An 18,313-nucleotide genomic window follows, 5' to 3' on the forward strand; every position below is an offset into this window, starting at 1 on the left:
TGTGAGAGAGAAGGAAGTGTCCATGAATATGTGATTTAAAAACTGAAGCATTGTCGAGAATTTCTGGCAGTCCATGTCGACTGAACATTTCTCGCAGGAAATGAATTGTAATAGCAGTCTGGAATTTTCATCATATAGTAGATTTCTGGCCATTTAGAATTTGCATAAATAACAAGAAGAAATGTCCCATGAAGTGTACCACAGTCCACGTGAACACATTGCCAATTCCTTGTTGGACTTTCCCCAATTGTGTACTAGAACTTTTTGGGGGCCGCCGTGGTGGTTGAGTGGTCGTAGCAATGGATTCGCATCATGAGGACCCGGGTTTGAACCCCACCGTTGACACAGTGGTAGTTGGCTGAAGTTGGTCTTCTGTGGTTCCCAACTTTGAGGCACAAATGCGAACGAATCTCCCTGTTAAAAAGTCTTGCCACAGAAAGCAACAGGCCTACAACAGTGAAAATATTTGATCATTACATTTCACTCACTTCATTTCTAAAATATAGATGGCAGAACTGAAAAATCAGACACTATATATGCACTCAGACTGCTAGGTGCACGCACTGACACTTTTGGATCAACTCACTCGGTAGTAAATCGCCCATGGCGATAGACTGGAGTAGCACTCTGTTTGAAAGAAAAGGGAACTTTCTGAAGGTTTTTTCTTGACGTCGCAACAGTTCTTGCAACTTTTCACTAGACTTTCTATGTTAGAGTCGATATTTTTCCAACAGCAATTTCAAGCAAGTAGTGCTGTCTTAACACATGGGCCCACCTGGGCACAGCCCGGGCGCTCAAGAGAAAAGGGGCCTCAGAAAAACAAGCAGTTTAAATTTTTGAGAATTTTCAGGTAGTTTCTCATAAACATCACTTAGCCTGGGGTCTACGATGCTCTTGAGACGGCCCTGCAAGCAAGTGCTTTCATTTTTGCAATGAGTTAAATGTAGTTCTTGAAGGATGGTTGGTTGAAGGGTCTTGGGTATTATTACACGCTGTCCACGAATTAAAAATTCCTTCCTGTTTATAAGTCACATTTATAGTTCCTTCCATCACATTTTTCTTTTAGCTCACAGAGATCATCATACGGTTGTTTCTTTTTAGATTTCTTCAGAAGTAATTGTCTCGGTGGATATGTGTCTGATCATTGATTCTTGCAGGATACATTCATCATCAACTGTTGTGTTTACTTTAACACTTTGTTAGCCGAGTGGATAACACATGGGTATTTATTTTGATGAGTATTTATTATTACGTTAGACTTAGATAGATTACATACATATAGATAGGAAGACTTTATAAAGCGGAAAGAGCAGAACATTTAGACATCTTGTCTACTTGATGTCCGAGGTGGAACTCTCTAGTTCCCCTTACACAACACTAGGTGGCGTTGTATGTTCTTATCACTTTAGTTCTTTTAGTCATTTCTTATAAGGACACCACATCAACAGTATTGACTTGTACCTGCCAGTGGTAAGGGACTCCTCAACAAAAAGTCTATGTTTGTATGTTAAGATGATTTTTAAATGTTTGGTGTGATAGTGAAAGTATGAAAGGAAATGTGCATACCACCACATTCCTGTAGCTGATAATGCTGGAAGTTATTTCTCTGGATGCTTGGTTTATTTTTCACTACTAATGTGAATATTCGACCGCAGATGTAATCATAGAACTCTCTGCATGCCCAATATACAGCTATAGCTTCTCAATTGAGCTGACTAATTTTTCTTGGCAGCTGTTAGTGATCTTGAGACAAATGCAATTGGACGTTCACTTCCATCAGGCATAATATGCGATAATATTCCAGATGGACCATATGGACTCGCATAAGTAGCCAAAATCACTGGAAGTTCTGGAGTGAATGATGTGAAGACTTGGTCACTAGCAATTTCAGACTTTATTTTTATCCATGCTGTTCACAATCAACTGTCTAGTTGAATGGAATACCTTTCCCGAGAAGGTTTTAGTGGATGAAGTAACCTTGATGCATTTTGAGTAATTAAAACATAACTAAGCCCAAAAATTGTCTCGATTCATCAAAATTTTTTGGTCTGAGTGCTTCTTGAATAGCTTGAATCTTAGCAGGAGATTTTTTCAGTCCCTTAGAAGTTATGACATGTTCAAGGTATTCTACACTTTTTCAAAAAATTTACATTTGTTGCCATTTACATGCAAATTATATTTTTGTAATTTATCTCGAACATTTAACGTGCATTTCTCGTAAGAGTCTTGCCTTGTACAATCAAATCATCAAAATATGCAGTTATTCCATCTAAATCTTGAACAAACTGATCCATGAAAGAATGAAATTCGTTTGGAGCAGTTTTTATGCCAAAAAACGATCATTTTGCCAAATAGGTACCTCTATGTGTAGAGGTACCTATTTTCCTATTTCATTTGAAATTTTGCACAGTTTTCATTGACTGCTAAATGCAAATATGCTTTGTGGATGTCCAAAGTGCAGAAATATGATCCACCACATAGCTTGTTGAATATGTATTCGATCTTGGGTATTGGGTGTCTGGCATTATGAAGTTGGTTGTTTACAGTCACCTTGTAATAAGCACAAAGTTGTACAGAACCATCAGATTTTGGCACTATGACAAGTGGAGTTCCCCATTCTGAACTATCCACTTTTTCTATGATCCCTTGATCACACACAAGTTATTCAGTTCTTTTTCCCACAAAGCATATGGTACTGGACATGATTTTACAAACACTGGTTTGGCATCTTTCTGCAATTTTAGGGAGCATATGGCATCTGGAATCTTACCCACTCCATGTCTCTGATGTCTGAGTATTCATTGGCAATATTAGAAACAGATCTTTTCACACACACATGGGAATATGCTTCACGCTTATGGAATTATGAATGTCATTTATGTTGATATCTAATTTATGCATCCAATTTCGACCAAGTATAGGTTCTCTCTTCAAATTGACAAGATACGATTCTTCTTCACTGGATTGTAGCATACAGTAACTTTAATGTGTCCAATAGGTTTGAAAATTTCACCTTTATAACTTCGGGAAAATATATGTTTTGAGTATGATTTAGATTTAAGTGCCTGTAATCAGTTATGTTCATGATGCTCACATGGCTACCAGAGTCACATTCAAAACGACAATTTTTCCATTTAATTCAATGACTGCAACTATTCTATCATCTTTTTCAGCAATGCTACTGCATATATCAACAATTTGGCTTGCTTGAAAGTGATCTGGATTTTTCACATATATAAACACTATTTCCTTCAGATTCGATTTTGTTTTTCTGTTTCAGGAGCTCTGTAATATATACTCTATGATGTGGCCTTTTTTGAAGTAAATCTGGCATGAGAGCTTGTGTTTTACTCAACAGTTTTGAGTCTGGTGGTTGTTTTTCCCACAACAGAGACACACGTCTAACCCAATGTCTCTCAAGTTGCGGTTTCGCTTCCAACTTACTGATCTGTCACATCATCGATGTGGACTCATTGTCATTGTTTATTTTCGAAGCTTCAATCGCTAATGCAATTTTGAGTGTTTCATCGAATGTCAGTTCAGCTTGTTGTAGGATCCTTTTGCAGATTTCAGCATCCTGTAATCCACGTATAAATTGAGCATGTAGCATGACGTTGATGACAGATTTTGAGCACTCAGCATTTTTACAATTAGATTTGAATTTGGTGTCGGAAGTTCTTTAAATGTAGCGATATAATTCAAAATCAGCTCACCTGGGTGTTGTGTGCGACAAGGAAGCTTGTGTTGTTCCGTTAAGATGTTCATCCTTTTACACAAATGATCTTTTAAGATTTTTAGCAGTTCGTCATATGTCTTCGATGAAGGGAGATCCGGTGAAGTGAGACTAGAAAGCAGATGAAAATACTTGGATCCGAGACAGTTGATTAATACCATCTTCTTGGCTTCAGCAACATCTGCTGTTGAATATGTGAGTCCTTTGAGCTGGAAGTAATGTTTGAGTCTTTGTACATATTTGCAGAAACTTTTGTTAGCTTTGTCGTAGCATTAAAACGAGATCGATTATGACTGGAGAAGCATTTTCACATTGATGCTTTGAGACAAAATTGTTTAAAACAATTACAAGACCACTAATGGTGGCCATTTTAGTTTTTTTTTTCGCTCATTGCCAACTTTATTTTTGACAAGGAAGCCGTTTCTATGAGCAAATAATGAGCTAAGCAATAACTTTATTGTATTTTATCACGCACAATATTTACACGAACTCATTCCTAGCATGTTATTTGCTTTTGTTTCCACCTTCGCACAACATAATAACTACATGTTTTCTGGTGTTGCCAGACACATAACAAATATAAAGACACAAATTTTACTAATTGATTTGAAATTGAAAAAAACTTGATTTACTAATTTCAGGGCCATAAAAGTTTTAATTTTTATGTTTCCTCAATTGAATTTGTGAGAACAGTAGAAGTCAAAACTCCTCATTTGATTTGTACCACTTCTTTATTTATGAATTAATTTGATAAATGTAGATCTGAACATTGAGTGTAAGAGCAATTCTATGCTAGCCTCCCTTCATTGGTTCCAGCCATGTTTTCAAATTTAAATCAGTGGCAGAACAGTACAGAAAAGAAAACTTAAAACTGGAATTGGGAATTTTGGATTAATAGGCTACTGTTCTTCTCACTGATTCAATTATTTTATGGATTTCACTATCACAGCTGAATTTTTTTCTTTACTGGTCATTTTTCACGTATTAATTTTAGAATCAAATATAGAATTTTTATTCCTTTCTGCACTGGTGTGGACACTGTATATACATAAGCACATCGGAATGTTAAGTTCTAACTCTCAAATATATATGTGCATGAAGTTCTAAAGTGTAAACAATACTGAAACACAGTAATGAAAAACTATATTAGCCATTTTGCCACTTCAGTAATGCCTTAATTATATATTGTTCAAATTGGAATGATTGTTCAAATAATGAATATTTTCACTTAAATAGCATAAATCATTGGCAAAAATTTATTAGTATAATTAAAACATCTCATACATAACAAAAAAGATAATTCTATTATTAATGAAAAAGATATACAGGGTGCATATCAAACAAAGGGTATGGCATTTTACTGGCAAACCGTTGATGCAAGAGTTATACGTCTAATCAGAAAAAGTTTTCTCAAGCATCGTTTAGTACTCAGATATTTCATTCATTCTTCAAGGAGTAGTATAGTTACTAAAATAAAAAAAATAAAAACCACTGATAATTGAGAAATTATCAGTGAAATTTTTTTTGAATCAAAACACTGAGATATTTGAATTCAAAAATGTGGGAAATTTGGGGGGGGGGAAGAGTTAAAATCCTTTTACCCACATCCAACGCTATTTTTTCCCCCAAATTTCCTCCATTTTTGAATTCAAATGTCTCGGTGAATATTGCATTTAAACATAGAATTTTTTTGGCATCAGGAGAGACAGGACAATAACTTTCTAACTGAATTTTGGGGAACACTAGGACTGTATAAGAAGTTCATGTTTTATTTTAATAACTATACAACCCCTTGAAAAATGAATGACACATCTGAGTACTACATGTTATTTGGAAACTTTTTTCTACTGGAAATATACCTCCAGACATGGACCCACATCCTGGGACAGGGCCAAAGGATGGGATCTTTGGCGGGCCCCCACACCAGACTTTTCAGGGCCCTTCTATAGTGAATTTATAGTATGAAAAAACAACAAAATGAAGGTATTTGTTCTGGGTCCCAGGGCTGGAGCCCTGTCAGCCCCACCCTTGTGGGGAGCTATGCACCTTGTATATGACGATGATTAAAACAAACCTGAATGGAGTGCTAAATTCATATATTTCACAGCTTCATTATAAAGTTTAAAATGAGTTTTTTCCCCCCCCCCTCCCCTTTTACATAGCCAACTTTGCAGAATTTTCTGTTTGCGATCTACAACAAAATACTCGTAATATACAGGGTGAATAGAAGATAGAACAACTGGCCCAACAAATTACTGCTACACCAAATCTGGCCATATCACTGTAATGCAACTTACTGCCATCAATGAGATGGGTTGAAAATGAAGGTGCTGTCTATCGGTGGTCACCTCAAGCTCGTTAGGAAAAATATCTCATCTATATCCTCCCTCGGGTTTGAACCTGGAACAGAACAATTTTCCCAGAGATGAGCATCTTACCGCCACACCACTCGGGTGCACTGCACCTTAATACTTCTAATTATAATAAGTTTCCAAACAATGTGTGAGCCTCAGATATATCATTCACATTGCAAGGGGTAGTATACAGTGCCATCTTGATGCATGGGCCCACCTGGACACCTCACAAAAATTAGAACAAGTTGAAATTCTCGAGATTTTGCCAGATAGGGCCTCAGACAAATTAGTGGGCTCAGGGGCCCATGATACTCTTAAGACGGCCCTGGTTGTATAGTTATTGAAATAAAAAAAATCAACTTTTTGAATCCTGAATAGTCAAATGAAAAATTCGGCTTCTTACTTGTCCTGTCCCTGGAGTACAAGAAACAAATGAACCTTTGAAAAAAATTTTCTTAATAAAAAATAACCTAGTTATACATCATCCTTATAGAATTATAGAATAAGTGATGGCTCACAAAAATAAGTTGTTTCAAGGATTAAGTTATCTGGCATTATTAACAATAGTAAAATGATTCTGGAACAAAAAAAAAACAAACAGAAAAATCTACTTCAAAAGCGAGAAGTATGGTCACGCACATTTTTGCATGGTACACAATGGTGTGTGGCTTTCTTCTGAAACAAATCTGGTTTATCTCATGGTCCCCTTTTGTGAAGCCCTTCCAGCATCCTACAAGGGTCGCCATGGGGCGACATATGAGGCTTTGCACCTAGGCAGCAGGTAAGCTGGAGCCGCCCCTGATTCGTATTACTCTGATTAATCATTAAGTCTTCAGTCTTTCTACAAAAACTTATTGACAATAACTTAATGTAACACAATTGACACGTTTAAAAAGAAATACGATAAACATGTTGGGGTAAATCGAGAAGCTATCCATTCTTAGAATAAGACAACCATAAGTATTCTTTATGGGCATTGTATAATATTTTATCATGTGTATATATTGTTTATAATTTGTGTTAATTGCATTTTTAATGGGGTTGCTGTATTTTTGAAACATATGACATCCATATTTTTATGGGCATCTTTTTATCAGCCACCTCGTTGGGCATTTTGCCTGTTGTGGCGTTGTATTTGTATTATAAATCTCATTTTATAAAACATCGCTATATGGAAAACTTTATAAAATATAAATATTTTTGTTTTGTTAAACACAAAAAATCTTTCCCTTGCAGATCTCACAATCAAAAATAATATAGAAGCCCAAAGTAAAGATTGGATAGCAAAAAAAAGTTTGTAACAGTTTTTCTTATTTTTGTGAAACTTAAATTAGTGAATTTAACTTAATTATCAAAAAAAATTATTAATTAAAACAAATTATTAATTAAAAAATTAGTATAAATTATTACATTCAAAACAAAACAGTTTTGATTGCTGATTTGAATTTATAAAAGTGATATGAATGCAGCATTTTTCAACTTGTTGTTTCCACTCGATTCTTAAAAAATAATTACATTATCAGGTTTTCAGCTTGTTGTCATTGATACTTGTTTGTTACACAAAATCTTATTTCCATTTCTTCAAAATCACATCCTTTATATTCAATTTCTGATGGACAACAAGAGCTGTAGTAAGAGAATTTCCAACAAAAAGGATAAAAAATATAGCTGCTGATGTTCCAACCTAAATAAATATACCAAAAGAGCAGTACATGAAAAGTTTAATCTTTGAATCAAATAGGTAACAAGTTGCCAAATTTTTAACAAAAAAAAATATGAGCATCGGTAGATGTAAGCACAAGTACAGAACATTGATATTGATATTAAAAATAAAACAACAGGATGATAGCTTTATTCCGTTGATCTTATTAACAACATCAGGGGTAGCTTAAGCAAGGGTTCAAGGGATGCAGTGCACCCGAGAAGCAGGTTGTAAGGGACAGCAACATAAACTTTAGTTAGACTCCACGATTTTTAAAAATTTCACAGTAAAAATTCACATGACACCACGCTTCTGAGCCATATTTTGACAACAGAGATGTTATAAAAACTTGAGGGAATAGGCAGTGTATCCCACTGTGACTATAGAAACAAGAATGTAATCTACTAGGGGTGGCTCAAGATGAAATCTCTACCCATGCTGGACTTTTTTGTACTTCTTGACTATCCCCTCCTATTGATTCCAACATCTTCCATCAGGGCCCATAGGCTGTAATCTTCATGGGGGCCAATTCTACAGTTAATTTATAATGAGAAAAATTATTAGGATAGTCCTGGGCTTAGGATAGCCCTTCCCTTGTGGGGGTGGTCACTTATACACTTATCCCTCACAAAGGACAAATGTATAAGTGATGATGACTCACCACTAAAGTGCTGTTTTGAGGATTAAACTATCTGGCAATATTAAAAACAATGAAATAATTCTAGACAGAGAAAAGCAGAAGAATCTAGCTTTAAAAAAAGTGAGATGTATGGTCACAAATATTTTTCACGTTAAACAATGGTGTGGAGCTTTCTTCTAAAAACAAAATCAGGTTTTCATTTCGAGGTTCCCTAGACTAGAGTGGTGTCAGCCTCCTGCCAGGGTCACTTTTAAGGGTGGTACATGAGTCTCTGCACCGGGTCAGCAGTAAGCTCGAACCACCCCTGAACGGTATAACTGTAATTATTACTTACTACCAGAATATAACTTAAAATTATGTTTAATAATAAAATTATAAATCTTCAGCAGTTTATCTCAGAAATATGCATTATGTTTGGAGGTTTTATTTGTCATGGGGAAAACACAAAGATGAGAAGTTTCAAATTATGCAACAGTTTTTTTTAGTTAAATACATTTATTTCACCTGACCATCATTTGATTACAGGTGCTCTATCTATTTCAACAAACCATTTGCTAAACCCAATAAAAAATTTAATAACGGTTTTACAAAACCAGTGCAAAGCTACTGAAATTGATGAATGCATTACCTCTCCCCCCCCCCCCCTTGAACATATAACAATCAATGCAATAAGCATGAAATACAATGAAAAATTTGCAATTAATATACATACACATTATGCAGAAAATGAGCGAACAGTTCACCATACTCACGAAGCTTACACTTACCAAGATTTTTGGCTAGCATGTTAGCAAGTGTATACAAAGAAGCTTAATATTTAACACTAATAACAGTTTTCATCTTTCAGTTTTCAGTTGAATATTCAAAATTAATGCAAACTGTTCACTGTTATATATTTTTTTATTCTCTTAGATGGCATCATTACATTAGTTGTTTGTTTCATTCAGTTTGTGTTTTGTGTAATGCTCTACACTGTTTAAAAACAGAAAAACGAGAGGCACTTGGAGTTATTGTATTCACAGTTATTTGGCTATAATAAGGATCTAGCAGACAATATCATGTAATGTGCATTGAAGCTACACAAAAAATTTTGCAAGATTTACAAGATGAGCTCAAAGAAAAAATGTAAGTCTTCCTGTTTAGATGTTGCTTAATAGGAGACTCAATACCAGAATTTGCGCTGCGAATCACAATTGTGCCAAATCATGAGAAAATAATTCATTTGAAAAATAAATAAAAGATTAAATTTGTAAAATCGCAAGTGTTCATTCAGCCTCTTGATGGTTGAATCTGCCATTTGATGCAGTTGTTTTGGAATTCACATTTTATGATGTGTCAGTCTGACTAAGGTTCTCTCTCCATAGGCAGAGATAGACTTGAAAGTCTGGGGGTATGATGATAATGCCAATTCATATATACACATATACATTATATCAGTGGACTCCACCTTTAATGCTGGGGGAGGGGGGGGGGGCAATGCCCCATTGGCGTATGCAAAGGGGGGGTTTTGGGGTTCTAACCCCCCCTTGAGCCAAGATTGTAGTGTTATTTTATAGGAAAAAACGTAAACCCCCCCCCCCAGAAGGAAAAAAAATCGAAACCCCCCCCTCGAGAAAATTCTGCGTATGCCTATGCAATGCCCCCCATGCTCATCCATATCTCTGCCCATAGTTCTCTCTCATTTGGCTACAACTTTTTCCATCTGATTAGCCAAATTGTTAAAAAGTCAAGGGGAACCCTGCTCAATACCCTCCGAATGAGTATCTGAAACTGGGAACCAGTTTTATCCAAAAAAAAACAGTTTTGAAGAGTAACTTCACTCCTCTCTAAAATTTTAAGGGTAAACTTGTAAAAATAGATTTTTTTATTAAAACACTATTAAAAAAAACTTCAAATTTGAAGGAGTATTTTCATCATCATAAAGTGTCATCTCCAATTCAAAGGTTGGCAATCATGGCTCTCCAACCTACTCGATCTTGAGATCGTCTCTTTAGCAAACGATACTGTTGTTCACTCCACTCCTTCAGGCCCTCTGTTCACATTCTTCTTGGTGGTCTTCTCTACTTGTATTCGCTCATGTACCCTTCTAATATCAGTATCATGTCCTCTCCAGCAGATTCTCTTAGGATGTTTCCAGCATGCTTACACTTCCTAACCACAGCATTTCTTATCTGAGTGGCAAGATTTCCACTTCTCCTTGACTTCTTCATTGGTGATTTTGTCAGTCCTTTACTTTTAACATTCTTCTGTAGCACCAAACATCAAATGAGTTGATCTTTCTTTTGATTCCCTTGTTCTATGACCAGGTTCCACATGAATACAGTAGGGCCGGTCAGCCATACACAGCATCTAAGGAGCCTTGTTTTTAGTTTCACATATTTAGGTTCCTCCTTAAGAACTTCTTATATTTCCAACAGGAATCTTTAGCAAGCTGAATTCTTCTTACTTCCACAGTGCTTCTACCATCATTTGTTATGTAACTTCCTAGGTAATTGAATTGTCCATTATTTCAATGTTTTCATTTTCTAAAGTAAAATTATTTCCTTCTCTTTTATTAAAAAAAATCATGATTTTTTTTTTGTTTTCTTTGTATTTATTTAGGTGCCAAAATTTTTTCCTACTGTGTTAATGGATTTTATTGCTCTATTCATTCCTGAACTTTTTGTAGTTAGTATAGCTGTCATCTTCTGCATATCTCATGTGTTATTTATATATTTTCCTCTCCTACTTTCATACCATCAATGTTTTAGAGTTCTTCTCTAAAGCTCTCACTATAAATATTAAAAAGAGTTGATAGAATGCATCCTCGTTGTATTTCTTTTTAAATGTTGAACCAGTTGGTGATTTCTTGGTCTATTCTGAAGGCTGCTTCTTGTTGGTTGTAAATGTTTTTTATGATTTTTTTTCTATACTGATCAATGTTTACAATACTCAGAATTTTGAGAAGTGTATTATGTTGCACTCTATCAAAGGTCTACTCAAAAATCAATAAAGCAAACTTAAAGGGTTCTATTTTCTTTTAGAACCCTCTGTCCCATATGTCTTAGTTAGAAAATTGCTTCTCTTGTTCCATTCCCTTTATGGAAGCCCTTCTGTTTTCTGCATAAGTTTTCTCCTATTTGGTTTTTGATTCTCTGAAGAACAATGTCTAGAACTATCTCAGAGATATGAACATCTAGAACTATTTCGGCTGATAGTTCTGAACTTTTGACATTCTTTGGCATTAATTTTAGCTATTGGTATCATTATTGACTTCGTAAAGTCTCCAAATCTCTTTGTAGTGTTCCAGTGTGATATATTTCTATCATAATTTCAATCAATGTGTTTATTGATCTATTGCCCATGTTTTTGATCAGTTCTACAGTTATATTGTTAGGGGACTTTCCATTTTTCATCTTTTTTAATTTTGTAGTATTGATCTTTCATATACTGTTCATTCTGTAGGCTGCTCTCTTTTACATCCAAATAACTCTTGTCCATATCCTTCCTCTCAAAAGAGGATTTCTCTTTTCGATATCCTCTTTTTCTAGTAAGTTTTTTAAATCTCACTAATTTTTCACTACACCAATTTTCTTTCTCTTCTTGACAGTGTCTCCTTATTTCTTTATTGATCTCTTTCATTTTCTCAAGTCTCACTAATTTTAGCATCTTTTTTTCATTAAATTGTGTCCTTAGTGATCTGTGGATTCATTGCTTTTGGTTCTTTATGAGTGAGATTGTCATTTGCTGCAGTGATGGTGATTTCCTTTAATGATATACACTTTTGTTTCACAGGTAACTCATGTATGAGGGTTTCCTTCTGTATCAATCTGTTTTGCAAATATGTTTTTAGTTATTGGCTCATCTATCAAAGTTTTATCCCATTTGTTGTCATTTCTCTTGATTTTGGGATTTTGGTTCTCTTCAGTCTGACTCTAATAGTAGCTACTACAAGATTATGATTAGTATCTCCATCTGCACCCGGCATAGATCTGCAGTTGAGTGGAGCATTTCTATATATGTTGCAAATCATAATATCAGGGGTTCTCAAACCTTTTCCACCTGTGACACCCCTGTTTCCTATTCAATGTTCCTAATCCATGAGCTCCAGACTCCACACAGCTGTTTAACAAAGAATATTTTCGAAAAACCTTTGTGAAGCTGACTGCTCCGCGGCACCCCTGATAAAGGTTGAAGGCACACCAGGGCGCTGCAGCGCACAATTTGAGAACCCCTGCATTATACTGTATAATCTGGTTTTTGGTGTTCCCGTCTGGAGATAAACATTCAAAGAGACACACATGGGTATGTTCGAACCATATGTTCCCAATACAGAGATTGTTTTGGATGCAAAAGCTCACTAGATGTTGACCATTATTATTCCTTGGCCATTTTCACTCAAAAGAACTTGGAGGAGTAAAACTGAATTTTGACACATGAATCTGCATATAGATGTGTATTGGTGAAAACTGGTTCCATTTAAAGAAAGAAGCATAGTGACTGAAATCATAATGCTTCGCATGCAAAGACCTGAAGAACACAGGTCTTGCATTTCAGAACCAAGCACTGTAGCATTTATTGTGAAAAATGCTAGTTTGATGGCTAAGAAAAAGCTAGAGAGAAAGGCTCAAAAACCGAAGAAAAAACTGGTGAAGTGCTACTCCTGCACCAAGCTTGGTTATATCAAAAAGAACCAACGTTCATTGTTAAGAAAATGAAATTTCAGGCTAGTTCTCTGGGATTAGCTAGGGTTTCCAGGACGGAACTCCCGCCTACCTGTTCTCTGGAACTTTTCATGATTTCCCATTCCTGATTTCCAGAGAAATTGAGAAAAATACTGTTGCAACACAATACTTGCAATGGAATATAAAAAAATTTCAAAAAATCAATGGGAAATATTCATTGAAAATCTAATTTTCTCTAGCATTGCTTGGAAAAGAAATAGAGGAAAGAAAGATACATTGGAGGAGGAGGAGGGGCTCCCAGGCTTCAATTCTAAAAACTGTACAAGTAACCTTGTGCCTACAATAAAATTCTAATACTGAGGGAACTATCAAAGAGTCTGAAGCGAAAAAAGAAGTGCCTCTTCCAGTTTATGACCCTGTTTGGGGAACATGACAGATGAACACGAGATAAGATTGGAAAAGAAACATTGTGTTTTGAATAGAGAGAGTTTGGTAGATACTCTCCTAGAAAGCACATAGGTTACACTTTGGTACTGCCTTTTGTGGTTTCTTCGATTAATTTTACTTTTCTGTCCACATCACAATGACAGGCTATTTCACAATTGTAAGTAGAGGGGCCAAAAATGTGAAGTAAACAGGTGGATTCCCAGGGGCTATATATTATATAGCCCTGATATAACACCTTGTTTTTAAAGCAATCATCAAGAAAGATAACGATCAGTACGGGATGAAAATGTGCACAGCTGGACAATACACAACTTGGCAAGGGTCCCAAGCAACACCCCCAACTTTAGGGGGAGAAAGAGTGATTCAAGTATTTTTCATACTTGAATTACTGTGAGGTGACCCTTATATAATAGTGCTTTCTGCAAAAGCCGACAAGTGGGAGAATAACTTGTTCATAGTTTTACTACAAATCTCAAATGTTTGTTGAAAAGAAGAGGGAAGGGTGTTGTTTGTTTTTGAGGAGAGAGCCACACTTTTAAGGAGGTTAGCCAATGGTCTTTAATGGTCACAAATCAACATTGTCAAAATTTTATGTTGAGTCTTGTGATTGCATGGAAAAGCAAGTCAACGCCTTTGAGGAGGAGCCTAATAGTCAGAGAGAGAGAAATAACTCCTTGTTATTTTGTGTAAAAATATGATCAGCATAGTTATGAAAATATTATAGTGGCAAGCATATGTGGAATTAAAGCTGTGTAGAGAAGGTAACACATATATCTTTTTTTTTTTTGCTCAGTCTGTATTTCTGTATGCAAGAGGTGAAGGCACCATGCCACAAAAGAGAAATTTCACTGGAGAGTCATTTAAAGATTTTTTCAAGTAAAGTATGTCTCTCAACAGAGCCCGTTTGTTTTAATACATCTGTTATTTATTGAAAAAGATTTAGTGCCCCTATACGTATGTGTAGTGTGACGAAAACACTGCAAATTAATGGTATTATCTTAATATTGACGAAAATGGACATAGTGCCCTTTACCTCTGGCATACAGATTTAGAATATTCAAAATAAGAAAAATTAAAAAGGTAAAATGTAATTTGATAACTGTAGAAAAATTAAAGAAAATTCTCTCCCAAAAAATTTTAAATACTAACCTTGAAAAAACATTTTAAATCGATAGAAGTTTGAGTCATCCGACTACGTTTAAAACCTCATTTTGGAAGAAAATATAGATTTTTTTAAATTTTTTATGGAAGTAAATTTTTTTGCGATTCTAAACCAAGCCTTGTTTTTTCTATATGATGCTTAGAACTGAAATTATGTCAACTTTAGAGTTGTTTTACATCAACTAATCTATGAATGAAAATTTTAAAGGCCTTATATAAAGTGTTATTTTTGACATTTTACTTCAGTTTGAAACATGATTTCTAAAAATCTATTGACTATCATTGCAAAATTGTTGTTATTTTGCTATTTATTGTCAAGAGTTATAAACCAATATCTAAGGTGTATTAAATGTGTTAGTCTAATTAGTGTTAGTCAATTGTAAGTGTTGTCAAGTGTAAATGTGTTAGTCTAATTTCACCGGAGTCATTTAAAGATTTTTTCAAGTAAAGTATTATATATACACAATATGTTAAGAGACATTTCAAAAAATCTACAAGTGAATGAACAATTGAATGAAATGGATCTTCTGCCAAAATTTGGGATTCGAGTCGGAGTGAAAACGTCGTGAAGTTATGTGATGCATAAATGAAATACTTTAACATTAAAAAGTATAGAGAATAATTGAAGCCAAACCTAATCTAAATGTCATATAAATAAGAAAGTATTATAAATTAGAGTCATATAAATAGGGTTCCACTGTAAATAAGTGATTTCTTGAACTCTTGGGAAATACAATTTTTTGTTCCCGATAGCTACAAAAAATGTCGGCAATTTGGAAACCCTAGGACTAGCATTCATGTCTGTCAGAGATACTAACTAAGAATGTTGGATTATTGATTTGGAGGCTTCATATCACATATTGACCTGTTTGGACTTCTCATTTTATGCTCTTTTTGATGAACCAAAACCACTACATCTAGTTGATGGAGCTTTCATGTACACTTTTTACTTTCAAACTGTACACTACCCAGGTTCTGTCAACATCCATCAATTTTAGCCATTGTCTGGGAACTTTATTTTCCATGCACATAAAATACATACATAAAAAAAAAACACAGAGTTTACGAAAGAAAATAGGGAAGTGAAAAAATACCAATTATAAATATATACAACTCAAATCCCAAGAACTATTATCGACTGGAACAACCAACCATCAAATATTGTAGATTGCCCTACGATTACTGAATTTTCTCGTACCATCAATCGGCACTTTTGCCATATATAATTCTGCATCCTCTTGTGTAGGCCTCGGCCAAACAATATTGTATAAATAAATAAATTGCAGGGGGTTCTGGCAGGTGAGTGAGTTCCAGTTGAAAAACAAGATATATACAATTCCAATTCTGAGAGGTTTCAGCGGGTCAGTGAGCTATGGCTGGAAGATGAAGCAGAAGACAGAAAAAAAGAAAAAAAACCAGTAGGAGAGGGGAGAAGCTGAACTGTACAAATGAGCGTTTGCTGGGAACCTTCAGCAGACTTTCTTGGGTCCAGCTTAGTCAGGAGACATTTGCAATCAGTCCGAGTCAGACAAATCTGACTCTTTGACGCATCATTGATGTCTTCCTACCAGCCTGGCTGAGCGCAGGGCAAATATTATTTTACCACCCCACAACTTTAAAATTTGATAGTTTTATAAGTGTTCTTTGTTCCCACATAAAATTGCTGCCCCCCCCCCTAAATTTTGCCACCTGGGCAGCTGCCTTCTGCCCCCCCCCCCTTCAGTTACGGCCCTGCCTGAGCGTCTTGGCTTCACAACAATGGTGCTGGGCCCCTCTTCATCTCAGTCTGGTCGACCATCTTTAGCTTTGTCTGGGTTGTCTTACAGGAATGTGACAAGCCTGACCAGTTTTCTTGTCAGTTCCAGTCTTTTTAATATATTGGTCATCCATGTTAATTCTATGACTTATGCGGGAGCTCTTAAGTAGAATTCTTTAGTATGTTGACAAGATGTGGTGTAGTGAAATTTTGTTCCACTTTCACCACAGCTGCAGCGATCATTGGGAATGGACTTGAACCTTCTGAGATCAACAGAGAACAAGTCATCAAGTCATGTCCAGTAATACACATAACCAGTTCTCCGCACCACTTGCTGTTTGTGGTTTTAATTTAATGCTGGATCTTATGTGTGGACCTTCCCAAAGCCTCCGGGTCATCCCAGGCTATTTACCAATTCATCATCAAGTTACCCCCATAACCTGGCATTGCCAGCGGATGCCAGCAAGCAGGTGATGTTTATGATGAGTTTGTTTGTCCTTTAGTGCCACACTTTAGGTTAGGCACACCAAGCTGATGCTCTGAAAGCCATGATTTGTTCTGCCATGGTTGTGTATAATTTTCTCAAAGGTGTTGAGGTAGTCCCTATTTCGTGCCAGCTATCTTCCATCTTGTCTTTCTTCTCCTTGATATGAGCCTCCCAATTCAGGTTCTTGTCTATATGGATTCTTAAATAATGCAGTACCTTTGTTCATTTTATGGGTCATTCCTTCCATTTTGATGGCTGGTGGTCTCTTCAAAGAGATCCGTAAGAACCTGGTTTTCTGATGTAATAGGTTAGCTGAAGTCTCTGTAGCCAAGTATTCAGCTGGGCTAGAGTTTTCTCAGCGAGTTTGGCTGTTCCTTGAATTGCTATACCTGATGCAATTATGATAAAATCATTTGCATATGCTTGAACCCACACATTGGTTGCCCCATCATCCTCATCAATAACTAACAAACAACATATTCAGAAGTTCCTCAGAAGTAAAGATATAGAAATTCATGAAGAAAATAAAATTACATTATGCCTCAAACAAATTAAACTTAAATATTCTGATTGAATTTTTATTTATAAACTTTGAATTTAAATTAATTTACAGCAGTTAAAAACTAAATAACAAATTTGAAAAATTTACTAACCTGCCACTGACAAATTTCCGAATAAAAACAAGCATGAGATAGAACAATTGCATTATACAGCTGCCAGGCCTGAAATGTAAAAAAATCAATATTAAAGGAGACAAAAATAAAAAAAAAACAATAATAAAAATCATATAGGTCTGTTGGAAGGACCTTACTGTCCCTTGGGGCTACATAGTGCATGTACTTATAAGTGTGTATTTTGTGTCGTTGTCTTTGTGTAATTTATGTTTGTATTTGTATATTGTATTACATTATATTTTTATCTTGTAATTTGTTGTTTGCTTTAATTAAAAAAACATAAATTACACTAACGTCAGGGTCCACTATAATGAACTTCCAGTGACTGTATATTTGGTTTACTACATGCAATCAAATAAAAAATTTATGGATCATCTCACAAAAGAAACATCTTAAACAATATCAGCATGTTCGCACCCATACAATGACAAAATTTGAAAAAAATGAGTTAATCACAATAGTAATTATAAGAATGGAATGAATCCTTGGTTGTAAGTTTCGACCAATTAGAACACATTTCTCTTCACCAACAAAATTATAATCAGATACAATATGTACGGAAAACTGACTGCATAAAGAAATATTGATGTTTCTGATGAATATTGATAGAAAGGAAAATTCATCTCTGCCCTCCTTGGAGGGTATTTGTAGCTACATCGCTCTCTATATATATTATATATATAGAAGAGTACTGA

General features: G+C 35.3%; 1 protein-coding gene across 2 annotated transcripts in view; it reads right to left on the minus strand.

Moving 5' to 3' along the window:
• Window positions 1–2,362: 2,362 nt before the first annotated feature.
• Window positions 2,363–18,313, minus strand: part of LOC149074165 (transmembrane protein 120A-like) — a 117,701-nt gene continuing 101,750 nt past the window's right edge. For both annotated transcript variants that reach the window (XM_089246621.1, XM_089246622.1), the window contains 2 exons: window positions 17,598–17,666; window positions 2,363–7,771 (listed from right to left, as the gene is read on the minus strand). In XM_089246621.1, coding sequence (XP_089102747.1) covers window positions 7,655–7,771; window positions 17,598–17,666 — 186 coding nt within the window. In that variant the 3' untranslated portion in view covers window positions 2,363–7,654. The remainder of the gene's footprint in view (window positions 7,772–17,597; window positions 17,667–18,313) is intronic.

The sequence above is a fragment of the Pholcus phalangioides genome, unplaced genomic scaffold, assembly GCF_987345545.1.
Source record: "Pholcus phalangioides strain wild (caught in Gottingen) unplaced genomic scaffold, Ppha-v1.0 ptg000017l_1, whole genome shotgun sequence".
NCBI classification, from domain to species: domain Eukaryota; kingdom Metazoa; phylum Arthropoda; class Arachnida; order Araneae; family Pholcidae; genus Pholcus; species Pholcus phalangioides.